The following is a 27,910-nucleotide window of genomic DNA, read 5'->3' as shown; positions in this document are numbered from 1 at the left end:
TTGACCTCTGGTGTTAAGTTTTTTCACTCCCTGGCATCTATAATGCATATTAAAAGGTATATGCTTGTTAAATCTAATTTAGTGAAGACAGTAGGTTCAGTAATTGGATTTCAACAAAAGCAAAGTCAATGCAAGTTAATACATATGTGCATATTTTCATGCCTGCCTCGGGTTCCGTTCCACTCCCAAATGCATTCCCACTTTCCCCTTTAAAAGACACTTGAATTAGTCCCAGAGCCAAAGTGGATTTTTAAAACGGCAGAATTGATAAAAGGAGAAAAAAAAAAATCAGAGACTTGAGTAAATCTGTTTATTACTTTTTTATTTTTTCACAGTACAATCAGAATTCCTCCTATAAATTTAAGTTTCAAAAAACTGTAAAGATAGAGTAGTAAAAAACATCTTTTTTCCAGACAGTGTTCTCTGTTTGAAAGTTAAACTAGCGGTCTGACTGATATTTATAAAATCTCAAACATTGTCTGCAAGTCTGCCTTGTTACTGTGTAAATAATCAACAGACCTATAGATGTATCGCACATGGATTGGACATAATGTATTTTTTTGCAGTTTATCTGTTTGCAAGAGAAGCTGTATTGATTATAACATTGATGATAAATTATAATACTAAAATAACTTTATATTGAATTTATTTTTCAAGATTTTTCTCACATTCATCATCTGACCACCAGTTCAGCGCCACAAGAATAAACTTGACTTGTCTGCATCAGCTAAATAATATTAAAATTTACAGTATGTTACACAAAACGTGGCCTCAAGCATTTCTGTGGTTTTTAGGTTAGACTTGCTGGAGAATTGGATTCGATTGGTTTAATATAATTAATATTCTTTTTTAGAGTACAATTTTTTTTTGTGTGCCTTGTAATTAATGAATCATGTAAATTTTCCATATACCGGTAGTTTTTGGTGCAAGCTATAATCCTGTGGAAACATTAGTGGACAAGTTTTCATTAAAACTAGCCTTCCTAATGTGTATTAATATATTTTCTGACTACTTTATAGAGATTGCAGCAAAACAAAATTCTCTTGAGGATATAGTCTGTGTCAGTTATAGGTTTGCTTTTTTCAAAGATGGAGGCCTCATGGGATTTCTGTAACAATGCACAGTCAGACAGTCTAATAAACACAGAAAAATTACAAAATATTATATCAGTCCACATTGCCTTTTTCTGGACTGATCAGCTGCATGCACATTGCTATTGCAATGAAGCTGGACAAGTTACATCAGCTAGGGATGAATCACTAAAAGAATGAGATGACATTACATCATATATTGCTGGAAAACCTATAAAAATGGCAGCTTTGCACAGTTGCAGGTTCTTTATCCAACTAGTGTGGCAAAAGGCAAGCAGTCTTTCAAGGATTGTGAGTCACCTCAAAGTAAAGAGCAGAGAATCTGTCCGTTGTGGTGCTCGGTGCCATCACTACACTGTAAAGTCACCTTCAGAGAATGAATTTGCTTATGTAAATAGAAAGCATTCCCACTCTATTAATGTGCTGCTCTATAGTGCACAGAAAGTGTGTTGCATTGTGTAGGCTTGAACCTGAAGAGATGTACTATGATGAACCTGATCCTGACCAACTAAATGATCAGCCAGATCGGACAGTGTTACAATTTCATTTGAATGTAATTAGAAAAATGTAAAAACAGGTAATCAGATGCAGCATTTATTTTTTAACCAATTAATTTAATTTGTAGTCAATATCACATAGTACAGCCCTTGTATTACTTAGTTCATTGGCTACATCTCTTACAGCATCCACTATTGCATTATGTGACTCCAGAACAGCATCCATCAGCACACAGCCAGATGGCCTCCCAGTGGTTCCCGAAGACATACTCTGCACAGTAGCATCATCACCACCTGACCTTCACATGGGGGTCAGATTTTGTAATATTATCTGAAACAGAATAATCATACTGGGGGCTGTTACTCACCTTTTCATGTTGAGTGTGATATCTGACCACTTCTTTTTTCTTTTTGGCACTGTGTGACCTTTTGAACTTTTGAGTGTTTGTGCCACGCCTTTGTTTCTTAAAACACGGCATAAACCAAAATTGCACGTTTTTCCTTGCCTCCACTTCACATTCACTGAAATTCTTCTTTTTTTCACATGCCTTTTTCCATTGTTTTTTAACCACACATTGAACGGAAGGTGATATTTATATTGATTTACATATTAAAATATTCTGAGAGGAGTTGGGGTGGGGCTGTAGGCACATACATGTGTGTTTATATTTCATTCATTGGGATTTGTAAAGGGGAAGTGTGTGAAACTTGGTGTATGCACAGATTTATGCATCTGGATTTTTGTTGTGTACACACGTTTCCACCTTTGGCCATACACCATGTTTTAGTGTGAATTCTACAGTATGTACGGCGTTATACTTGAGGCCCCAGGAGTTGACTTGAATAAAAAAAAGATGATGCTGAACAATTGTCAGTGGTCAGAACATAAAAGGATGTCAGAAATTCTGATCATCAGAAGTTGAAAAACATTAGTTTAACATCAAACTGGAAACCAAACCTGCAAGGAAATGAGTTTACTTTTAAGAGTTTTTGCCTAAAAGTTGCAAACGTGTCAGTTAACGTACCGCTATCTTAAATGAGGATTACAAATTGATGGTGCTATTACCAAAAACAAGACTAAACAAAAATACAAAATGGCGCTGCAAAAATGTCATGAGCATAATATTAAATTTGAATTAACCATAGCAAAGTTTCAGTAACATTTAATGCAATTGATCAGAATTCTATGTGTAAATTCAGAAAAACAGATACACCACAAGCATGCGCTTTTTAAATAATAGAAAATCTGTCTTTGCAGTTAAGCTTTTAAATAACTAATTCAGCATTTGGTTATTTATTTATTTTTTTTAACTTCTACATAAAAGGTGAGGCAATAAAATTCATTACTAATTAGGAGAAAGTCATCTGGGTTTTATTAATTGTTCCATCATATCTAACCAAATTAAAATCTTTTACAAAATACATTTATTACAAGCATCTTTTTTGAAACTAGGCACATTTTGTAATTTTAGATCTGAATTAAATGCTTCTGGATCAGATAAGTTGGTTTTGCTTTACTGCTTGATCCTCATGAGTTCAATATGTGCTATGTTCCACTGTTTACAGCAGCTCGTTTTCTTCAAAACAGTTGCAACGCAGAGCACTGGTCAGCTCAAAAATGTTAAACTCAAGCCTGCTCAGGCTTCTTAAAACTTGATTAAGCTTTATTCATACAGACGTAACCACAGAATTTTCAAGACCAAAGAATTTCCTAAATTTAAAACATCTTGTGATATGCTACATTTTTGAAGTGTTTAACATTTTAATTGGGGAATGAAAAAATTATAGTGCTGCAAGTCACTGGCTAATAAAAATACCACACATTGCCCAGATAAGGAACCAGAAGCTTTGCATTCATCACCATGTAATGGTTGTGGCTACAGTTGTCAGCCCCTTAATTTTTTTTTAATTGTTGTATCCAGTTCAGGATCACAGGAACCTAATGCCTATCTTACACATATTGGACACAATCCTGGAAGCAACTTAGGACACACGTGTCTCAGTGATTGTGCTTGACTGTTGTCTCTGCATGCCACTTCAACTCGGAAAGAAACCATGAATAAGTATATATAAAACAGGATTTTGATTTAACCAAGCTGAAAGTAGGGTCATTTTTTTGGAGCTGTTAATATTCTTGTTTCTATGCCTTACTCACTTACTCCCTCTCTTTTACAAATACACTCAATCTCCATGCCAGTGAACAACTTTTAGGACTGAAGATGCCCCTTCACACCCCAGACTTTCTATGCTACAATGCAATCTATTGATTCTTGGAAGTCCTGATTTTCCTGATCCTTTAAAGTTCTGTAGCCATACTAATACAGTGGTCTATAGCCTCACAAGGTTTCCTTAAACATCTGCTCTTCTCCTTTGATTTAAATTTCCCAGGACTGATCCTACCATGCTTAGCCTTGAAAATGGACTGAGTAGTGTAGATGGCCTACTGTCAGAAATATGTGATGTGTGATTTTGCTGCATTGTTTATACTGGCAGAGGAAGGATTTTAATTTTTACATTGATTGCTCTGCCAGTATAATTACTGTTATAAATTGGCATATTTTTTATTTTTCTTTAGTTTGTGTTAGGATATAGCAGGTTGGAAAATGACTGACTGACTGTTTTTGTGCTTTTTCATTTTTCTGTTGTTGCGTCTTGAAATATGAGGAATTTAATTGTATTATTATTTTGTTCATTTTGAAATAGTCATAAAATGTTTCATGTTATACAGATATTTTTTTCCTTACCCTTGGCATGTTTTGGGAGGCATTTCATGTACAATTGCTAGTGTCATTGCTATTGCCTGGCAACTGTAAACTGCGATTCATGATCCCACCAAAGCAAAGACAGAATGGTCAGTGTCGCACACCTACTGGTTACCCAAATTATTTGAATATGCAGGATGTGATGTTATAATTCTTTGCTTCTAAAAATAAGGTCCTCCACACTAAATAAACTTGCTGCTGTTTACCACCACCATGATAGAGACTGAGACAGTCTGTCATAGACAACCCCCACCACCCACTTCTCACTGATTAGCAGGTACTACTTGAGACATCTTCAGGTGTGTACCTCAGCCTCATTAGGTGTTTTAGCCTTCTAATCACAATACACCACATGCTGGTCAAACCAGTATGTGTGACCACTGCTCTTTGGGGCCCAGCTAAGGTCCTTCCCCTTCAGTCATACCCACTGGCTACAGCATTTTGCTGTCCCTAATGTTTCCTTAATTGTCTGACATAGGGCTTGGCCATGGATTCTCAGGCCCCTCAACAGCTTCATAGTGGATGTTGCTATAAGACCCCAACAACCACATTCACATTTATCCGAGGATAGCAGGTGTTAAACACAGGTGGCATGACGGCTCTTTGCCCACACACTGTTTGTGGTTCTTAGGCAAAGGAAGGACGTTGTAGGTTTCTCTGAGCAGGAAACTAATTCTGCTTGCCTCCACCTCCCATAAGTCTTTCCAGCTGAGTTTCCTGTTTTGGAAACACTCCTGCCTCATCCAATGTCCCTGTTTGGCCTGGGAGATCATCTTAGTGCATCTTGCTGTCTCCTACTGCTGGTGAATTTCTAGCACTGTCAACTTTCGCTGTTTAGATGTGGTTGCCTTTTTCCACAAAGGTCTGCCCTTACAAAGCCCCAAGCCTCCTCTTGCCTGTTGAACATGGCCCACAGTGTTGCTGTACTGGAGGGCTGCCTTTGCCTGTTGTAATGCTTCCTTTGGTAATCATTTCTGCTCTGTAACTGAGGATGTCCCAACTGTTGTGTCTCAAGACTCTCAGAGGGTCATTTCTAGACTTCCTTTGGTGCATTTGAATCTGAGAAAGGCATCTCAATTACCCATTGTCCTTATAAGCCTATGGAACTTGGACACCAAGGGATCCCTAATAATTTTTTCACATAAGAGCTGATCATTTTCACCATCTTCTCATCTCTCGTCAAGGGGATGTCATAAACAGTTACTGGCCATATCAAGCCAGGTAGCAGGTCAAACTGTAGACAACAGATCTCAACTTGCCCTGGGAGCATGGTCTGATCAATGTTCTCAAGGCTTCTCCTTCCTCAATTCCTGTTCCTTTTCACAGTATTTGAGGCTCTTTGAGGCTAATGTTATACCACTTTCAGGTGCTTTTAACAGGTTTCTCAGAAACCATTGGAGTTGGTTCCTCATCAATTAAAAACTTTTTGTCAGACAGCCTCCCTTTGAAAATGGAGATGCTTCTTGATTTGGATGAATTAATCTTCATCCTAGCCCTGGTGATGTTCTCATAAAGCTTCCTTAAGAGGCATGTGGTGCATGATGGCAGTATGGGTCATCATATCGTCTGTGTAGGCTCTGTGTAGGTGTTTGCTGGACTCTGTAATTCAGGCATGTCAAATTCACTGCCATCAGTGGGCCGCTTCGACTGCCATATGTGCGTCAGTGGGCCGCACTGTAACAAATACTATTATGCTATTATACAAAGTTACTGTAGCTTTCTTTCCAATACTGAAAACTTTAAAAAATGTAATACTTAAAGTTTAAAGAAAAGCAATTTGTTTCCATACAATCTCCGTGCAACAGCATACAATTAGAGTCTTAGCTAGGTCCTCATATAGGAGTCTGACAGTCTGAGATCTGTGTATTTCTTTCGTCCCGACACTTGGCATCTCTTGTTAGTAACCAGTTCGTCAATATCAGGCTTGAAATCTTGTGCAGCTGCAACTTTTATGAGGGCTGAAAGATGCTCGACAGTAAGTCTTGAGCGATGTGGGGTTTTGGTAGCTTTCATTAATGAAAACAATTGCTCACAAAGGTGAGTGCTTCCAAACATAGACAGTACTGTCGATGCCAACTTACAAATCTGCACATACGAGGGTGGCAGGTAAGCATACAAGCCTGGCACACCAGCTTCGTTCTATTTTGCCTTCAGAATAGAATCTGACTGCAGTTAAATCAATTCCATTTGTATATTCTCAGGCGCATTCTCAGCTTTGTAAGAGTATGGTGACGTAAACAGCACAAAGTCCTGTTTGTGTGAACTGAAATCACAAAAACGCACACTGAATTCGTTGCTCAGTAATTCAAGTTGGAAAACAAATCCTCCAAAAATCTAATTTTACTTTACTAAGTTTACTTCAAAGTTTATATTGTAAAATAAGCAGATATGCAAAAAGCCCCCTGACCTACACTAATTTTACAATCTCAAAATCACAAAAATTTGTTAATAAACAACTCGCCAACTTCTCGCGTTCACTTCAGATCTTCAGCTGTAGTCTGCACTAACAGTACATTACAATACTAGCACAAAATGACATAAAACTAGAGCAAAAAAATGTGAAAATATGCGAGCTGTTACTACTCGTAATGGTCAGTTCTGCCCAGTGGCCAGTCTCAGCAGCACAGCCAATAGTGTAGCCTGCCAGGATGCTGCTGCCAAGCACTTCAGTTGCAACGTTGCGGCTCATTAACTTTGGTCAAGGCATTGGGGGGGGTTTCATGCCTAGGGTATCAAGGAGCTGACGCCGCAGCTGCAACTATACTAGCAGATGACGTTTCCGGTACCATAAAGCCATGGGAAAACGCGCTTTTGTCAGAAGGCGTAAGTAAGAAAAGTCAATAAGTAACTGTTTTAGTTTGGGAAAATGGTTCAAAGGTTTTAACAGAAAATAAGCAGGCAAGAATCAGAGAGGAAAGGTCCAATACTTCAATTGTTTACTTGTTCAAATATAATATCAGTTACATACAATATAATAGCAATATACATGCAGATATAGGAATTGTACTATTGACTTACAGTAATATATATAAAGATATATGATTTATACTATTAACTTACAGTAATACAGATATGTGAATTATACTATACTTACAGTAATATCAAAAGACCCAGAGCCATCATCCTAGACCAGTAGACTGAGGGAGCCCGCGTGTCAGTCTCGTCAGAGGATCAACTCGTGAGCCTGGTCCAATACCGGGCGGTGTGCACGTTCCCCACGGTTGAGCTTCCGAAGAAACTGAGGGCGGAACCTTCCCTTATATACTAATTGAGTGTCCTTACCCAAAATGGCTTACGTGTAAGCAGTGTATACAGAAGTGATCAGTTTCTGCACACCTTCCCACGGGACATCTTATTGTTTTTCTTCTACTTGGCCCTCACTGAGATGGTGCCTAGTATCAGAAGACACACAATAACAAGCGTTGCTTGCAATGAAGCCCCTCGAAGTGAAAAACAAGTACATGGCCTTGACTGTATTCCCATAACATTCTGAAACTCTTTATGAGAAGCAAGTTTTTGCACATTCTTTCGCTATCATCCCAAACATTCCAATCTTTGTAGCTGGTTTTGCACTGAAGCGACCAACCCCCCCTCTTACTCCTTTATTTCATCCCTTCTCCTGTTACAGAGAAAACCTTTTTTATTACAATCGGTCCCTCGCTCAGCGCAAAATCAGCAACCTTGTCTGTTGTGCTCTATTATTAATTCGTTTTAAAACACAAAACACATAGCAATTGAATATAGTCATTAAAGCAATAATAATAATAAGCAGCACCAAAGGGTATCCGTGTGCAACAACAGGTAAAATGTGATATCTACACAAGGTTATCATAGTGGTAACATTATATTGAAACCAATACCCATTACATATTGTATCATTACACCTAGTATATTCAGGTTTAACCGTTAACCATAAGCTACTGCTAATGTTCCATATATCTTGCCATATTTGCATATTATTAGTCCTTAAAGCCATTTGCATGTTATTTTTCTGTATCTGTGCTTGTAATATGTTAAAAGTGCATACAGTCCAGTTCATGAAAGTTGACACATTTAGCCATCGAGTGTCATTGCTAGCCGTGATTATCCAATCTGAAGCGCGTTGTTCCCAGTTTACTGTTTGCTGATGAGAGACCATGGACTGAGGTAACCACCTAGCCATTTGGTCTGCCACTTTGTGAGTATGTCGTCCCACATTCTCAAGCTTGTTTGCAGTTATTTCATTATCTACGGTGTTTAAAGTTCCTAGGGTGGTGCCAACCCCTCCTAAGAAAGTGTCATACCATGCCCGTTTAGCACGCTTACACTGTGGCAACAGTGGAAACGTCACTTGCCATGTAACCTTAGTCCTTTTTGCTGTCATAGAAACAAGTTTACATGTGTCAATTATTGGTTCTACATGTGACTGTCTCGTTATGGGGGTTCTAGCCCACACGGCTATAGCAAGCATTGGTATAGTCCTGTTAATAATTTCAGTTGCATTGATCCAGCCAATGGGCCCAGTCTTATTAGAGGTGTATTCGCTTGATGTTGCATTGTCCTCGCACTGTACCTTGGAGCCGTTCCAGGGCCCCATACACCAAGTTACTTTCGACGTCCAGGTAATATTTAAGTTTTCAGAGCACTCAATCAGATACTTCTGTGGTTTTACCCCCGGCACCTTCAAGTTCGAGGAGTAGATGGTGCACCCGTCACCAGTCGTAATGTTGAGGACATTGCAAGACTGATTCTCCAGACACGTGGTGTTCTCCTGACGTCTGGGCTTAGTGGAATCGTTCCACCACCATCGGACCGGAGTCGTCTCCGTTGCCTCGCCTCCTAATGTGGTGGCTCCTACTTCATTCAGAACACCCCCAATTCTGTAAAACAAGAGCACAGCATGTTGCACCCACTCCTCACTCCCGTCTATAGCAGTGTTTTACAGGAACATTTACCCATGCTTCTTCTCCATTGTATAGAACAGTTACAATCAAATCCTGTCCCATTGCGATGATTTCTGCCGGGCGGGGTGGTTCATGGGGTTGTTTAACCCACACCTTCACCCCGTTAACCAATTTAGGAGCATCTGTTGATCCAAATCCCCCCACATTCCGGCCAGTCTTAACTACTGGTGCAGTACTTTCCTGCACTTTTCCCATGTGAACTGGTATTATTAACAAGTGCGCTATTCGATCTCCCTTAGTCAATTTGATTGGATGCCCCATTGAGGATTGTAACAGAACTTTGACGGTCCCTTGGTAATCTGCGTCGATTACGCCTGCTAGCACAGTGACTCCCTTTAGCGCCAGACTTGATCTTGGGCATACATGCCCGTAGTGTCCCTTCGGGATTTTCACCCCTTTGTTTTACATGCTGAGCTCCAAAAACTGGATGGTAAGCCACTGCCTTTCATTTACTTATTCCCCAATATGAATGTGCTGCTTGAAACACCAATAAGTTTTTTCATTCCAACTAACTGCTAAAATGGCCATTCCATTAATTCAAATGCAGTACTTTCAAAAGCTTTCATATACAAACACGTGCTTTGCTTTCATCTCCTCGATTTCTTTCTTTAATTCACTTAGTTTTCAGTCACATTATTCAACTCATGCCCTGCAGTCTACAATGGCTATACAAATCCACCAGTTTCTCCACATTCAATGTCTAAATCAAATCTTATCTTAGCACTGGTTACTTTTACAAAAAGTTATGAATTAACTATTGGTATAACATTTTTAAACCTCAGAATTATACAGAGAATGCAGTGCAGTAGAGAATAAATGGAAGAAAACATTCTTACTCTTTTCCTTTTCTTTCAGTCCTCTGTTTTAACTTGCAATTTGGCATTGGCTGTTTTTATACTGCCACATGCCATTTTTCATACCAATTATTGCATTTAAACAAATGCACACCATATTGTCACTTACACTTTCCTTCATTACTACATACAAGTAACCCTCACATTATAGCAGCTTTACTTGTAAACTGACGTCTCCAATATACATATTGTTTTCTCTGCAGCAATAATCAACACAGGGGCTTTGAAAGGAGTGCTCCCAATAACCAGCTTAAGTTCTACTGCTGTTCCTCAGGGTCAAAAGACCCCGAAATCAAAGCACACACTTTAACACTGAGCGGTCGTTGTTTAATCCGTATGGCATTCTCCTTATGCATCGCTACGTGTACTGCTAGCTGCTCGTGACTTTTTAGCCAGGTATTACTCCTCTCTCTTGCTTTCCCATCTAACTGCTTTATAATAATTATTAACCATACACAATCTGTCTGACCAGCAGACAAGTGTAGGTTTTCTGTTTTAACCGCCTTTGCCTCCACTCTATGCAGAGACACCTTATCTGCGTCTTTGACTAGCTCGGCTGCTGCAGCTGACTCCGCCCTCCTCGAGGAAAGCACAACGGCCTCCGATTCGACTCTCTTTATTGCTACTGCTACAGTTAACGTTGCCGTTAAAGTTTCTGTTGCAACTACTGCTGTCTCCATTTTTAGCGAAGAAAACACAGCTGTAAAAGTTGATTCTACCGTACACCTAAAAAACTTCAGAAATGCTGTTGATGCACGCTGACATTTGCAGGCTGTATGCCAGCATGCGATTACAGCATATTTGCCACCTGTGGACGATCCATCCCTATTATATACTCTTTCACTGGGGTGATTAGTACGGGGTAGGGTCTCACGGGCAACTGACCAATTTGTAACATCACCGTCACCTGAGTGGCAGGGATGTCCGTTCCCCCAATCCCCTGCACTGTCAATCGTTTCCCCTTGAATTTAAATGGATTCCCATATATTAAAGTGGCCTCCGCACCCGTATCGATGAGAGCCTTTACTATTTGTTTGTTTTTAGTTTCCCAATGTATCGTTACCGGTACAAAAGGTCGAATGTCCGCATCATGCCAATTTAGGGCTCTCACCTGTGCTTGGCCCCATCCCTAACAATCTCGTGCTGCGCGTTCTAATTCTTTGACGGGATATAAAGTCCTTCCTTTATTTTTCCCTTTCCCTTTGCTTTTAGCTTTCTTCCCTCCTTTCTTATGTTTACTCTTGCGCCGGTTTTTCCCCCTGTCTTCCTCCTCCTCCTCCTCCGAGGAGCTCTCGGAAGATGAAGAGGGGCCAGTTTCATCACGCTTCTTACTCAACTTTTCCCACTCAGCAAAAGTAAGAACTTCGTCATGCTTTTTACTTAATTTTTCCCATTCAGCGAAGGTAAGAAGTGAATGTACTTCTGCCTTTGCTACTCGTTTCTTTATTCCGCCAGACTTATCTATAAGTCCTTTTTTCTTTGCCCTGTCCAGGAGCAGTCCTGTAGGCTGTCCATCTATCTCCTCCTTAGGGACCTTAGCATTAATTAACGCTCCCCATAACTCCTTCCTATTCACTCCCCCTGTTCTATAGGCGCTATTCCTTGATGTAGCCCCAGTGGGTTGTGTTGCAGCTGTCCCTGGCAGGGCTCCTCCCCACTCTCCCAGGTCACCTAAATCCCGTAATTTAGTCACAACCTCCCCCACTCCTGCACCTACCTCATTCAGTAAAAGAGTCATTATTATTCCTTTCAAGTTAGCAGGGGCTGTTTTTATTAGGATGGTCCTGGCTACAGATGTAAATGGGAACAAATCTAACTGGTCCGCCTGGCCCGCTACCACGGCGTCCCTCATTGCCAATTCTCTAACCACTCGAATCGCCTGCTGCAAAGTCGTCCATGATTTTACTTCAGGCCAATTCTGTGGGTGCGGATATATTTCAAATGCTGCGTTCGCCGCCAGCGCCAACAACGTACTATCCCCTTCTAACTTGGTCAGTTCTTGTCTCATTGCTTGTTTAAAACGGGGATCGATGGCATAATCTGTAAATTCGTTACCATCCCCCCCATCCAGTGACACATGCCCGGCTCCTGCATCATGCAAGCGTACAAGCCATGTGTCTACTGGCTCATTTCGCCCTTGTGCATAACGTGATCTAAATCCTTCCCTTTCTTGTGCAGTATAATCTTCGAAAACATCTCCCCTCCTAACATTACCATGTGAGTCAGTAAAAAGTCTGCGACGCATCACGGGTTTAGCCTGTAAAGGCAGAGGATCAATTACCGACCCTGCATCGGGTCCGTCATCATCCTCATAATCATCATCCCAAATGTTACCGTCCCATTTTTCAGGATCCCACTCATGGACGTTAACTGCGGCTACAAACGCTTTGATCTTCGCAACATCCGGTCTACGCTTCTTTTTTGCATTCACCTTGGCTATGCAAAAGGCTGCCTTTTCCGCCATCCCCTCGGCTCTCTGTACCCGCGGCAATAATACAGCTACCTGGGATTCGGCCATTGAGGCCCGCCCTAACGCATCCGCCAAGTCCATTTGCATTTTCTTAATCTCCCTTTCTTTTTCGTCTACCAGACTATCCAGACTTCTAACCGCAGTTAGCAAAACCCACCCCCGCGTCTGCAAGCCCGTTATGGGTTCCTTTACAGACACCTGACATTTCTTAAACATCTCTGATTTCCTTTGCCTCACTTAGTAATTCAATATTTTACCAAATTCCCCAAAATCCTGCAGCGACTACGCCAAAATGTTTTAGTTTGGGAAAATGGTTCAAAGGTTTTAACAGAAAATAAGCAGGCAAGAATCAGAGAGGAAAGGTCCAATACTTCAATTGTTTACTTGTTCAAATATAATATCAGTTACATACAATATAATAGCAATATACATGCAGATATAGGAATTGTACTATTGACTTACAGTAATATATATAAAGATATATGATTTATACTATTAACTTACAGTAATACAGATATGTGAATTATACTATACTTACAGTAATATCAAAAGACCCAGAGCCATCATCCTAGACCAGTAGACTGAGGGAGCCCGCGTGTCAGTCTCGTCAGAGGATCAACTCGTGAGCCTGGTCCAATACCGGGCGGTGCGCACGTTCCCCACGGTTGAGCTTCCGAAGAAACTGAGGGCGGAACCTTCCCTTATATACTAATTGAGTGTCCTTACCCAAAATGGCTTACGTGTAAGCAGTGTATACAGAAGTGATCAGTTTCTGCACACCTTCCCACGGGACATCTTATTGTTTTTCTTCTACTTGGCCCTCACTGAGATGGTGCCTAGTATCAGAAGACACACAATAACAAGCGTTGCTTGCAATGAAGCCCCTCGAAGTGAAAAACAAGTACATGGCCTTGACTGTATTCCCATAACATTCTGAAACTCTTTATGAGAAGCAAGTTTTTGCACATTCTTTCGCTATCATCCCAAACATTCCAATCTTTGTAGCTGGTTTTGCACTGAAGCGACCAACCCCCCCTCTTACTCCTTTATTTCATCCCTTCTCCTGTTACAGAGAAAACCTTTTTTATTACAGTAACGCTGAAGATGCAGAATGATTCAATCACAAACGATAGTACTGTAATCATTTTGTACAAGTTTAGTGCTAATTAGGATCTGTCATGTGGGCCACACAGGATTTCTGTTGCGAGCCACGTGTTTGACATGTCTGCTGTAATTCAAACACCACCCATTTCGAAGCCCTGATTATCAGTTTCATAGCCATAGTGAAGGCTAATGGTGAAATAGTGTATTCTGCCATTATGCAAATATCAAGGAGCTACCATGTGATAGTAAAATCTGGTTTAGTGAATCGGAACTGCAGGTCTTCAAAGTAAGCCTTAACCAAGTTTGTGATGGGCTCTGATAGTGGTGTGTGGTATACTTCCCATACCAGTATTAGTTTCAAACAGTGAGGATTTTTAGTTTTAACAGTATTCAATAATAGATTATAATCTTTATATGTATGTGTGAATCATAAATATATTGATAAAATATTGGCTTTTCAGCTGCCTGATCTGGAGAAATAACACAGCTACATTACAGAAGGTAGGGTAGCCCTTTAAGTGATAATTACAGTGATCCCTCGCTATATCGCGCTTCGCCTTTCGCGGCTTCACTCCATCGCGGATTTTATACGTAAGCATATTTAAATATATATCGCGGATTTTTCGCTGCTTCGCGGGTTTCTGCGGACAATGGGTCTTTTAATTTCTGGTACATGCTTCCTCAGTTGGTTTGCCCAGTTGATTTCATACAAGGGACGCTATTGGCAGATGGCTGAGAAGCTACCCAACTTACTTTCTCTCTCTCTCTCTCTCTCTTGCGCTGACGTAGGGGGGTGTGAGCAGGGGGGCTGTGTGCAGCTGCTTCCTGAAGGACGTGCTGCACGGAGCTTCGCATACTTAAAAGCTCAAAGGGCACGTATTGATTTTTTATCTCTCTCTCTATCTCTCTCTAACTCTCTCTCTGCTCCTGACGGAGGGGGTGTGAGCTGCCGCCTTCAACAGCTTTGTACCGGCGGTGCTTCGCATACTTAAAAGCCAAAAAGCCCTATTGATTTTTTTTTTTGACTGCTTGCTTTGCGCTCCTTTGAAAAGGAAGATATGTTTGCATTCTTTTAATTGTGAGACAGAACTGTCATCTCTGTCTTGTCATGGAGCACAGTTTAAACTTTTGAAAAAGAGACAAATGTTTGTTTGCAGTGTTTGAATAACGTTCCTGTCTCTCTACAACCTCCTGTGTTTCTGCGCAAATCTGTGACCCAAGCATGACATTCTAAAAATAACCATATAAACATATGGTTTCTACTTCGCGGATTTTCCTATTTCGCGGGTGGCTCTGGAACGCAACCCCCGCGATGGAGGAGGGATTACTGTATTATAATAACTAGCGGGCTCCGCCCCCTGTTCGCTTCTCTCGCCAACCCCCGTGTTTGGTTTACTGAGTATACAATACAATACAATTTATTTTTTGTATAGCCCAAAATCGCACAAGAAGTGCCACAATGGGCTATAACAGGCCCTGCCTCTTGACAGCCCCCCAGCCTTGACCCTCCAAGAAGACCAGAAAAAACTCCCAAAAAAAACCCTTGTAAGGAAAAAATGGAAGAAACCTTTGGAAAGGTAGTTCAAAGAGAGACCCCTTTCCAGGTAGGTTGGGCGTGCAGTGAGTGTCAAAAAGAAGGGGATCAATACAATACAGTACAATACATAGAACAGAATAAATCCTCAATACAGTATAAAAATAAAAATTCTAGAAGTATGGAGTAGAATTTCACATTAGATGATATCACATAATATGATTTGGATTTGTTTTAAGTCCTTTAGACCTCATTCATCAAGCTGCCTCCCCCATTTTGCCATTCCACATCTGAAATGGCACTAATCCGATGAAAGGACCCCTCATTTTTTTTTTTTTTTTTTTTTTTTTTCTTACATCTAGCGCCGCCGAGAGTGGCAGCCTTTTCAGCAGCTCCGTGTATGACTGTATGTGTATGTGTACTTTTCTACTTTTATTTTTCTATTTTTATTTATTGATCAATCCTATCACTTTATTTTATGTGGATTTGTTCACTGGACACACTTACTTTTACAACGTGGGCATGGATTTTTACACGCCGAGACTCGCCTATTCAAGTACTCAACTTCGAGAGCTGAGAACAAATGCCAGTGCCGGTGTGGTTCCCTATTTACCCGACGAGGTAAGAAGGCGGTATCGTGGCAGCAGAGCGGGCACGAAGCTGAAAATGAAGCGGCTTGCGAGAAAGTGGCGTTTTAAGCCTTCGGTGCCTTCTGTGATTCTGGGGAATGTGAACTCAATCTCAAATAAGATCGACGAACTGGCTGCGCTGGTGAAAAATGTCAGAACCTACAGAGAATGCAGTTTGTTGTGTTTTTGCGAAACGTGGTTAACTAACACCAACCCAGATGCTAACGTGGAGCTACCCAGGTTTAGCACAGTTAGAGTGGACAGAGACGCAAGTACCTGCGGGAAGCACAAAGGAGGAGGACTCGCTCTCTATGTTAATACACGGTGGTGTAACTCTGGACATGTTAACGTCAAAATCTCCACTTGCTGCAGGGACATCGAACTGTTGGCCATAGGTTTGCGTCCCTATTACTTGCCCAGAGAGTTTGGACACGTCATTGTTGTTATTGTATACATTCCTCCTCGGGCGGACGTGGAGACAGCAAGTGACATCATCCATTCTGCTGTTGCTAAGTTACAAATGTAGCACCCTGCGGCGCTTGTGCTAATCGCTGGAGACTTTAACCATGTGACGCTGGACAAAACATTATCTGCCTTCTCCCAGTATGTGGACTGTAACACCCGGGGAAATAAGACTATTGATTTACTGTATGCAGACGTTAACCCTTTAACCGCCAACTCCCTAAATATTCCCCACGCCAGGCGAAATCTGAACAATTTTCGTTTTTTTACTTTTTTACATTTTTTTTTACATTTTTTACATTTATTCAAGCAGTATTGACCACTAAATGTTGTGCAAGTTGCCAGTGTATACACGAAATCTATAAATGTAACCTGAATTCTCAGCTAAGCAAAACATCTTGATACCAAACCGTGCCCTTTTCAATGGTAGATACTGTCGAAACTGTAAGCGGCCCTTCCACGACAATAAACTTTCATCAACTGCAACTGACGGTCCTGGCATGTAGGGCAACTGAAATGCTTCAAATAAATGATCAATCAAAGGACGTAGCTTGAACAAGTGGTCGCGGTTTGGATCTTTCTTATCTGGCTCGTTTCTGTTGTCATTCAAATGAAAGAATTTCAGCAGCAAAGAGAATCGGTTACGTGTCATGACAGCTGCAAAAATAGGTGTTGCATACATAGGATCTGTAGACCAGTACATCTCAATATCTGGTTTTCTGATTATTCCCATCAACATCAAAATCCCAATGAATTTTTTCATTTCGTTTTCATCAGTGTCAAACCAAGCACGAACACGGGAATGTGGAGATAAATTGGGATTTTTCTCAATAAACTGTGCTGCATACAGATTTGTCTGATGAACAAAATGTCTGATCAAATCAGGTGACACAAACAGCTCATAAAACTGCTCAGCAGTGTAATTGTTTACATCAACAATAAAGCCACACGTTCCCTCAAACGAATGCAGAAAAGGTAGTTCACCACGGGCAGCAGCCCAGCTGAGATGCTGGGGATACACCCACTCAGCGCCGTCATCCGATGCGTCTTCATTCACAGTATCATGCAGCGCACGTTGCTGCTCATCACTGTCACTAAAATCTTCTTCAGAACTGCTACAATCATGATCAGAACTGTCCAAAATCGCCTGCAAAGCCTCACTTGAAGTCAGTTTACGTTTCGCCATATTCACAGCTGTTACATGCGAATCACGTCACATGACTGGCCAAAACAACCACAGACTTGTCGAAATACAACGTAGTAATAATACCCACGCCAAACCGTCAGTTATACTACTTGCCAGGCATTCATATAACCACAGGCAAATGTGCCGGATAATTCCGGCAGTATGGCGTCAGCATTAAAACAACGGTGCCGGATATATCCGGCAGAGGGCGGTTAAGGGGTTAAAGACGCATACAGCGCCACCCCGCTGCCTGCGCTTGGGAAAGCAGATCATAACCTGGTTCTGCTTCAGCCTCACTACAAACCAAAAGTGAGGGTCCTACCTGCAACCACACGATCATTCAGGAAGTGGACCTCGGAGGCTGAGAATTCTCTAAGAGAATGTCTTGGAACTACAGACTGGGATATCCTGCAGGGATCATATTGTGAGAACATTGAGGAAGTTGTTGACTGCACTACTGACTACATCAACTTCTGTATGGACATTGTAGTTCCAATAAGAACTGAACGCTGCTATGCTAACAACAAGCCATGGATTACAAGTGACATCAAGGGCCTTTTAAACCAGAAGAAAAGGGCTTTTAAAGATGGTGATCAGCATGAGCTCAAGCGTATGCAGAAGGAACTCCGAGTCCAGCTCAGGGCGGCGAAGGAGCAGTACAAGAGAAAGCTGGAGCAGAAGTTGCAGAATAACAGCATGAAGGAAGTGTGGGATGGGATGAAGATCATCACTGGCTGCAGCTCGAAGCGGGGTACCACCATCGAGAGAGACGTGAAGAGAGCAAACCAAATGAACATCTTCTTTAACAGATTTGACCACCCTAACCCACTCTCACTCTCACCTCGGAGTACTGCACCCTCCACACATCCTTCTGCTGATACCAGCATAGGAGAGACATCCCCACCCATAATTACAACAGCGCAGGTGAGCAGAGAGCTGAGGAGACTTCGTGCCAGCAAAGCAGCGGGTCCAGATGGAGTATCGCCACGACTACTGAAGGTCTGTGCATCGGAGCTGGGGTGTCCTCTACAGCGCATCTTCAACCTGAGCCTGGAACAGGGGAGAGTCCCGAGGCTTTGGAAAACATCTTGCATCACCCCAGTCCCAAAGGTATCATGTCCTAGTGAGCTGAATGACTTTCGGCCTGTTGCTCTGACATCACATGTGATGAAGACCATGGAGAGGCTGCTGCTTCACCACCTTAGGCCACAGGTTCAACACGCCCTTGACCCTCTGCAGTTTGCATATCAGGAGAAGGTGGGAGCGGAGGATGCCATCATCTATATGCTACACCTATCCCTCTCCCACTTAGACAGAGGCAGTGGTGCTGTAAGAATTATGTTTCTAGACTTCTCTAGCGCCTTCAACGCAATCCAACCTCTGCTCCTTAGAGACAAGCTGACAGAGATGGGAGTAGATTCATACCTAGTGGCATGGATCGTGGACTATCTTAAAGACAGACCTCACTATGTACGTCTTGGGAACTGCACGTCTGACATTGTGGTCAGCAACACAGGAGCACCAAAAGGGACTGTACTTTCTCCGGTCCTGTTCAGCCTATATACATCGGACTTCCAATACAACTCGGAGTCCTGCCACGTGCAAAAGTTTGCTGATGACACTGCTATCGTGGGCTGCATCAGGAATGGGCTGGAGGAGGAGTATAGGGACCTAATCAATGACTTTGCTAAATGGTGCGACTCAAACCACCTACAACTGAACACCAGCAAAACCAAGGAGCTGGTGGTGGATTTTAGGAGGCCCAGACCCCTCATGGACCCTGTGATCATCAAAGGTGACTGTGTGCAGATGGTGCAAACCTATAAATATCTGGGAGTGCAGCTGGATGATAAATTAGACTGGACTGCCAATACTGATGCTCTGTGCAAGAAAGGACAGAACCGGTTATACTTCCTTAGAAGGCTGGCATCCTTCAACATCTGCAGTAAGATGCTGCAGATGTTCTATCAGACAGTTGTGGCGAGCGCCCTCTTCTACGCGGTGGTGTGCTGGGCGCCTGGACAAACTGGTGAGGAAGGCAGGCTCTATTGTTGGCATGGAGCTGGACAGTTTAACATCTGTGGCAGAGCGAAGGGCGCTCAGCAGGCTCCTATCAATTATGGAGAATCCACTGCATCCACTAAATAGTATCATCTCCAGACAGAGGAGCAGCTTCAGCGACAGACTGCTGTCACTGTCCTGCTCCACTGACAGATTGAGGAGATCGTTCCTCCCCCAAACTATGCGACTCTTCAGTTCCACCCGGGGGGGTAAACGTTAACATTTAACATTATGCAAAGTTATTGTCTGTTTTTCACCTGCATTATTATTATTATCAATCTTTAATATTATTTATTTTATCAGTATACTGCTGCTGGATAATGTGAATTTCCCATTGGGATTAATAAAGTATCCATCCATCCATCCATCCCCACGTCCCCATTCATAAGGGATGACTTTACCGTAGGCAGGTAAAGACAATTTAAATAGATTCATTTGCTGTCTTTTTGCTGCTTGCTAGCTGCCTCTTCTGCCTGTCGCATGTCGTTGTTTTAAGAGCTGGGAGCACATGATGCTTGCCTGCCAAAAGCAATCCAACAACTGCCAGCTTAGAGGTCTGTTGACTTGTTTTAAATGATGGCTCAATGCCTGGTCTTGCGTGACGTTGTAAAAGCAATACCTGTCTTTTATTTCTGGGCCTGGTTGAGGTTGAATTCTTTCTTGCAGGATGTATAAAGCTGCTCGCATTCGGGGGGGGGGGGTGGTAGCTGCTGTCGCGCTGCCCTTCGATCTTTTTAAATCCTGTATAGCCGCTGTTCTTTTTGCTACGGCCCTGGGACAATCTCTTGGCACCAAGTCTCATGTTTACGGTCCCCGCGAGACGCACCGTGGCAAGTCTCCTTGGTCTCACGGGTCTTTAAAATGTCTTCTGAGATGATCATGTATCGTAGCCTTGCATTTGCTTTCCAGGACAGGATTTCTTTTTATAATAGAAAGATATTCTGACTATTGTAGACTATGCGCAACACAGTTTGTAACATGCTGTCGCTGTCTGGTGTACGTGTGTACTTGCAAAACAAAAATAGTTCCTCTGTTTTAACTAATAAAGAAAGGTGGAGAAATACACCCAGCAAGCAGATAAGAGATTTTTGTAAATTACTGTTGCTGACCAAATAAATATATGTAAACATTGCAAGCAGCACATTGACCCAAAGGGTGGCAACACAAGCAACCTTTTTGCACATGTCAAGAGCAGCCACACTAGCATTTACCTGTTCTCATTGTAGCTATTAATAGGTGTCTCCAAAATCCCAAATTGTGTTAGATCATGCCAAAATGGGTAGCTAACCCTTGCCAGCCCCAAGTTGTCTGTTCCGTCCAGCCAGCTATTCTTCCTTCGTTGTTATAAGGTCTTTCCCTTGTTGTGAGCTATTCTGTTCTTAGCGGTTGCTGTTTACATCCTGTTTAAAGTCATTTTAATACACAGGATGTGATGTTATAATCCCTTGTGCCTAAAAAAGGTCCTCCATATTAAACAACTTTCTGTTGTTTATCAGCTCCATGGTAGAGACTGAGCCAATCTATGGTCTGTCTGCAACCACCAGTCTCTCATTGATTAGCACATGTTACTTGGGACACATCTTCAGTTGTGTATCTCAGCATCATCATGATACGTTCAAAATTTTTGCATGGTGTTTATATAGTGTTTTTAGATGTGATTTCCATCTAAGAATTTTTCATTTGTTTCTTTGATTTTAGTTTTGTGTTTTGGGCTTTGTCTACGTTTGCCATTTTACACTTTAGTAGACCACCATTGCTAGTTCCTGACCTTGATTTTTGTGTGGTCTGTTAAAAAAATCTTTTTTTTTCTGCTGAACACTTGTCTAAGGCAAAACCATTACAGCATTTAGAAATATTTGTTATTGACCCACCCATCATAATATAAAATTCTGACATATCTCCTATTATTTAATTCTAAAAATTTTCTTCTTTCTGATATATGGAAATATGAGTCTTAGCATTATTGATATTTGATGGTTCAAGCATCCATTTAAGATGCACCTAAGGTCTCTGTGACCACTTAAAATGTTGTTTGGAAATGGTTTGGGTTTAAGAAGTTAGACCATGTGCAGGGGTAGTAATACATCTAATGAAGACATACTGTATGTGTGCAACTGTGGCAACAAAAATTGTGTTTTGCTCACAGCTGTCACCTACCCTTGCCATTTTAAATTTATGATCCATCGTCCTTTAAGCAGCCATATGATAACTTGGAGTTATTATTTTAATGCTTGAAATGTTTGTTTAAATTACATTAATTTTAAGTTTTAAGAACAATAATATTTAAGTTCATAGAATTTTATTTGAAGAATTATGTATTTAATTAATGTAAGTTTATTGTATCATTTCAGATCTGCAAAATAAAAATGTTCTTAAAATGTTTGACATCAACTTTAGTTCATTCAAAATCCATCCAGATAAACCATCACAGTGATTGTTGGTGGTAAATACTGCATTGAAGTAGAATATCAATTTTTGGTAAATTAATGCAAAAATTAGTAGAGATGAGAAAGGAGACGGCCTCCAGTAAACCCCTTGTGATGGAACAAGGGGGAGACGGTGCATTTCACAATTGTTCCACAAGATCACATGGTTTCAAAATATCTATCCATATTACTAAACGAGAATGGTAAACCGGATATGGACGCAGGGACCTGCCCGTGGACGCAAAAGACATAGTGCGCAAGTACCACACAAAGCCCCCCCCCCCCCCCAAGAGTGAAACGGGAGAGACTACGCACGTGCGCAGGCGCCACACAAAGCCCAAACCCCGCACCAGAGCAAAACGGGAGAGACTACGAACCGTCAGAGTAGGAAACAAAGTAAAACGTCATAAAGAGGTTAAAGAACAGGGACAAACACATGGAGAGCAGGTTACAGAACAAAGCCCCCCTCCCCAGAGTAAAACGAGAGAGACTACGAACCGTCTGACATGGCGCAAGCAGGATAAAGCGAGGTCAGAAATAAAACACAGAGTAGGAAACAAAGTAAAACTTTATAAAGGGATTAAAGAACGGGGACGAACACATGGAGAGCGGGTTACAGATGATGAAAACTGGAATGCAACAGCTTCAAAAAAACCTAGGCACGAAACACATGCACACCGAGATACAGAATATAAAAGCAGAAACAACGACAGTTAAACGTCCACACCACACAGCGGAGCAAAGTAAAACGTCATAAACAGGTTAAACGAGGGGGCCAAACACATGGACAGCAGGTTACAGATAATGAAGACCGGAATTCAAAAGCTTCAAAAACAAAAGCTCGACTGACCGAGATACAAACTGAAACGGGAAACACTACGGGGTCCGCAGTAGTCCACAATGCGCCGCATAATAGTACGGACGGAGCTCCGTATTAACAGTGGGGGGCCCCAGAGTGACACAGGCGAACGCTCCGTATTAAACGTGCGTCATCCTCGCACGTGGCTGCCCAGCGGGCACGGGTTCAAAACGCCGGGGGTAGGCGAGCGAAGCGAGCAGGGGGCGCAGCCCCCTTGTAGCAAATAACTGGATTAAAACTAAACTGGGATTTACTTAATAGGTTTTTGTTACTGGAATGCATGTAGCACACTCTTTTCTTCTTGGCTATGTGATATGACATTTAATTCTTACATTAAAGCTGTGTCACATTAGACAACTTTTCCAGCAATTTTCTGTCTTACCCTTCGTTTACATAATCTTAGCTAATTTTAGGCAGTCATTGGAACATTCCATTTAAGCTGATAGACTAATGTGACATACCTATATGACAGTGACAAACTAGTACAGTATATGTCTGGCTGCAATAAAATCAAACAGATTTGATTTTTTATTTGGTCAAAGGATTGGTTTCTTTGTATGTTCAGCCCACAGTGCAATGTATTGAATGTAGCAACAGTGAATAAGGAACAAGTGTTTTGAGCATCACCAATAGAAGAGAAGCTTGTCTGTTTGATGTCCTGTATTTTATGTACCATAACAGAATGGGGAAAAAAAGCAATAAAAGGCAGAGACTGCTGCTGAACCCACTGCTGCAGTTATCCCTTCGTACAGTGCTGACTCTGTCAGGCAGCATACCTGACTGTCAGAAAAAGGGGCAAGCACTCTTTCTTTTTCAGCTATCTGCTTCTTTTGCATTGATTTTCTTTTGCTAGTAAAATATGTATTTTATTTTAAAATTTTAAATATGTGCTGTAGAATTTTCTGCTTTATTGTCGGTTGTAATTGAATACTTTATTGAATTAAATTTTCAATGCGAGAATATCATGGAATTACTACGATCGTTATGTTTTTATAGGATTAATGATTTTTCTTCTCATTTTCTGCCACAGTTAAAGCCAAGGGCAATTTTAACCAAAGGAGCCTGCTGGACAGGTGAATGGGTGCAATGGAAGAACAACCAAGATGGACCAGGTTACCTTGGCAAAAACTGGTATCAGCTGAAGCTAGCTTGATTTCAGAAGAGCCAGCTAATAGATACTGTAGAACATATTTTCCTTCAAAGTCTGGAGGCAAATGTAGAACTGTATTACCATGTCTTGGAGATGCCTGTGACGACTATGGAAACATATCAAAGTCTTACATGAATAACACAATAAGAACTACAAAATACACATTACTGAATTTTATCCCAATGAACTTGTTTGAACAGTTCCACAGGTAATGTATAAATTTAACTTATTAATTCAGTAAACTTTAAGAGCCCTTATTGAAAAGAAACCTCATCAATGAGACATGCACAGCAGGAGATATATTGTATATAAGATATTAATTTCGATACTGTAAACTGTTATGGGAGTGTCCAGGATTGTGTTAAATATTTAAAAAACATAATCGGTCTGTTCACTTAAGTTGCATCATACTGTAAATTAATGTTTCATGGTAGAAAGATGTATAAATCACTTGAAATCAGAAGCAGGGTTGTATAAGGCTATATAGATTAACTGTTGGGGAAAAATATAGATTAACTGTTGGGGAAAAATACAAATGAAGAGTTGCAAATTTGATGTAAAAATCCAAACAGTTTTCCTGTAGTTTTTTTTTTTTTTTTTTTTTTTTGTATTTGCTATTTTGTTACAAAGGTTAAAACACCTGAATGCCTGGTTGCCATACTTTTTAAATTTGTTATTTCCTGCATTTTTAGATGTCATAAAATAGATTTTGTGCATTTCATTAGTGTAGATTAAACAACAAAAAAAAAATCGGTTGACCCACTTCTTTTGATTATAGACTCAACAGGCTTCAGCAGTTTTGGCTCATATTTTTTGTAGTACTGCACTCCAGAGAAGAAAAAGCAAAACAAAAAGAACCACTTCATTGATGAATTCATTCATTTTCAGGATCCAGTTATTACAAGAAGAATAGCAGAACGTATCTCAGTTCAATCAGGTGCAAAGAAGCAAGCAAATACTGACAGTTTGCCAGTTCATCTCAAGACACTCCATTAGGGCTAGTTTGCAGTTAACAGTCAATTCTGTATATCTTTGGGGTGTGAGAAGAAATGTGAGCACCTGGAGAAAATGCTCAACCAAAGGGAAGCTGTAAAGAGCAGAGGCTAATGTTTGAATCCAGGGCTGTAGAGGTGTGAGACAATAATCTGTCCGTGGCACCGTCTGCACAGTGTAAATTGGCTGTATAGTAAATGTTGTTATGTACATGACAATTTTCCTTAACTGAAACAAAAATATTTCTTTCCTTTTATGTCATCATATGCCTTCTTAACTACTTGAGTAATATCTTCATCATTGTAAAAGACTAAGAAAACCATTGTATGGTAATATGGAACTTATGGTCTAATGATGACCAATATGCTAATGGAACTTTCACAATGTACAGTATTATTCAGTTTTGGGAAATGAATGGTGTTCCAGCAATCACCCCCACCCCATGTGTTTGTGTTCTGAATTTTTTTTTTTTTGATTTCAAACATTTGTGTGCTGAAATTCTCTTGTGCAAACACAAGAATGTTTCCAGACATGTTCTCTGCTGTTTTTCTTTTTGACGTGTGTTTATGTGGTAGTGTACTGTAAAAACAACATATAAAAATGGATCACTGTGATTATAATCTGTTCGTATCATGTATTGTTGTGCCTTCTGGAATAATTTGTCTACTTGCAGTCATTAGTACTTAGTCCTGAAATATCAATTCTTGTGACATCCCTAGTTTTAAATTTTAATTAGAAAAAAATGTAACGATAGATAGATACTTTATTAATCCCAAGGGGAAATTCACATACTCCAGCAGCAGCATACTGATACAAAAAACAATATTAAAGATTGATAATAATGCAGGTAAAAACAGACAATAACTTTGTATAATGCTAACGTTTAACCCCCCGGGTAGAATTGAAGAGTCGCATAGTTTGGGGGAGGAAAGATCTTCTTAGTCTGTCAGTGGAGCAGGACAGTGACAGCAGTCTGTCGCTGAAGCTGCTCTTCTGTCTGGAGATGGCACTGTTTAGTGGATGCAGTGGATTCTCCATAATTGATAGGAGCCTGATTAGCGCCCGTCGCTCTGCCACAGATGTCAAACTGTCCAGCTCCGTGCCAACAATAGAGCCTGCCTTCCTCACCAGTTTGTCCAGGCGTGAGGCGTCCTCCTTCTTAATGCTGCCTCCCCAGCACACCACTGTGTAGAAGAGTGCGCTCGCCACAACCGTCTGATAGAACATCTGCAGCATCTTATTGCAGATGTTGAAGGACGCCAGCCTTCTAAGGAAGTATAACCGGCTCTGTCCTTTCTTACATAGAGCATCAATATTGGCAGTCCAGTCTAATTTATCATCCAGCTGCACTCCCAGGTATTTATAGGTCTGCACCATCTGTACACATTCACCTCTGATGATCACGGGGTCCATGAGGGGTCTGGGTCTCCTAAAATCCACCACCAGCTCCTTGGTTTTGCTGGTGTTCAGGTGTAGGTGGTTTGAGTCGCACCATTTAACAAAGTCATTGATTAGGTCCCTATACTCCTCCTCCTGCCCACTCCTGATGCAGCCCACGATAGCAGTGTCGTCAGCGAACTTTTGCACGTGGCAGGACTCAGAGTTGTATTGGAAGTCCAATGTATATAGGCTGAACAGGACCGGAGAAAGTACAGTCCCCTGTGGCGCTCCTGTGTTGCTGACCACAATGTCAGACGTGCAGTTCACAAGACGTACATACTGAGGTCTGTCTTTAAGATAGTCCATGATCCATGCCACCAGGTATGAATCTACTCCCATCTCTGTCAGCTTGTCCCTAAGGAGCAGAGGTTGGATTGTGTTGAAGGTGCTAGAGAAGTCTACAAACATAATTCTTACAGCACCACTGCCTCTGTCCAAGTGGGAGAGGGATCGGTGTAGCATATAGATGATGGCATCCTCCGCTCCCACCTTCTCCTGATATGCAAACTGCAGAGGGTCAAGGGCGTGTTAAACCTGTGGCCTCAGTTGGTGAAGCAGCAGCCTCTCCATGGTCTTCATCACATGTGATGTCAGAGCAACAGGCCGGAAGTCATACAGCTCACTAGGACATGATACCTTTGGGACTGGGGTGGTGCATGATGTTTTCCAAAGCCTCGGGACTCTCCCCTGTTCCAGGCTCAGGTTGAAGATGTGCTGTAGAGGACCCCCCAGCTCCGATGCACAGACCTTCAGCAGTCGTGGCGATACTCCATCTGGACCCGCTGCTTTGCTGGCACGAAGTCTCCTCAGCTCTCTGCTCACCTGCGCTGTTGTAATTGTGGGTGGAGATGTCTCTCCTATGCTGGTATCAGCAGAAGGATGTATGGAGGGTGCAGTACTCCGAGGTGAGAGTGGTTTAGGGTGGTCAAACCTGTTAAAGAAGATGTTCATTTGGTTTGCTCTCTTCACGTCTCTCTCGATGGTGGCACCCTGCTTCGAGCTGCAGCCAGTAATGATCTTCATCCCATCCCACACTTCCTTTGTGCTGTTATTCTGCAACTTCTGCTCCAGCTTTCTCCTGTACTGCTCCTTCGCCGCCCTGAGCTGGACTCGGAGTTCCTCTTGCATGCGCTTGAGCTCATGCTGATCACCGCCTTTAAAAGCCCTTTTCTTCTGGTTCAAAAGGCCCTTGATGTTACTTGTAGTCCATGGCTTGCTGTTAGCATAGCAGCATACAGTTCTTACTGGAACTACAGTGTCCATACAGAAGTTGATGTAGTCAGTAGTGCAGTCAACAACCTCCTCAATGTTCTCACTATGTGATCCCTGCAGGATATCCCAGTCTGTAGTTCCAAAGCAGTCCCTCAGAGCCTTCTCTGCCTCCGGGGACCACTTCCTGAATGAGCGTGTGGTTGTAGGTAGGACCCTCACTCTTGGTTTGTAGTGAGG

At 41.6% G+C, this 27,910-nt stretch overlaps 2 protein-coding genes across 7 annotated transcripts in view; both read left to right on the top strand.

Moving 5' to 3' along the window:
- Positions 1-4,921, top strand: part of LOC127528001 (zinc finger BED domain-containing protein 5-like) — a 32,025-nt gene extending 27,104 nt beyond the window's left edge. Inside the window, exon 2 of the mRNA XM_051928543.1 lies at positions 4,829-4,921. Within this exon, the coding sequence (XP_051784503.1) occupies positions 4,829-4,921 (93 nt within the window). The remainder of the gene's footprint in view (positions 1-4,828) is intronic.
- Positions 1-27,910, top strand: part of atp10d (ATPase phospholipid transporting 10D) — a 221,173-nt gene that overhangs the window by 119,010 nt on the left and 74,253 nt on the right. For all 6 annotated transcript variants that reach the window (XM_051928348.1, XM_051928353.1, XM_051928352.1 and 3 more), the window contains exon 2: positions 23,909-24,236. In XM_051928348.1, coding sequence (XP_051784308.1) covers positions 23,956-24,236 — 281 coding nt within the window. In that variant the 5' untranslated portion in view covers positions 23,909-23,955. The remainder of the gene's footprint in view (positions 1-23,908; positions 24,237-27,910) is intronic.

The sequence above is a fragment of the Erpetoichthys calabaricus genome, chromosome 5, assembly GCF_900747795.2.
Source record: "Erpetoichthys calabaricus chromosome 5, fErpCal1.3, whole genome shotgun sequence".
Taxonomy (NCBI): Eukaryota; Metazoa; Chordata; class Cladistia; order Polypteriformes; family Polypteridae; genus Erpetoichthys; species Erpetoichthys calabaricus.
The sequence above is the reverse complement of the archived record's forward strand: the minus strand, read 5'-3'. Positions and strand labels throughout refer to the sequence as shown.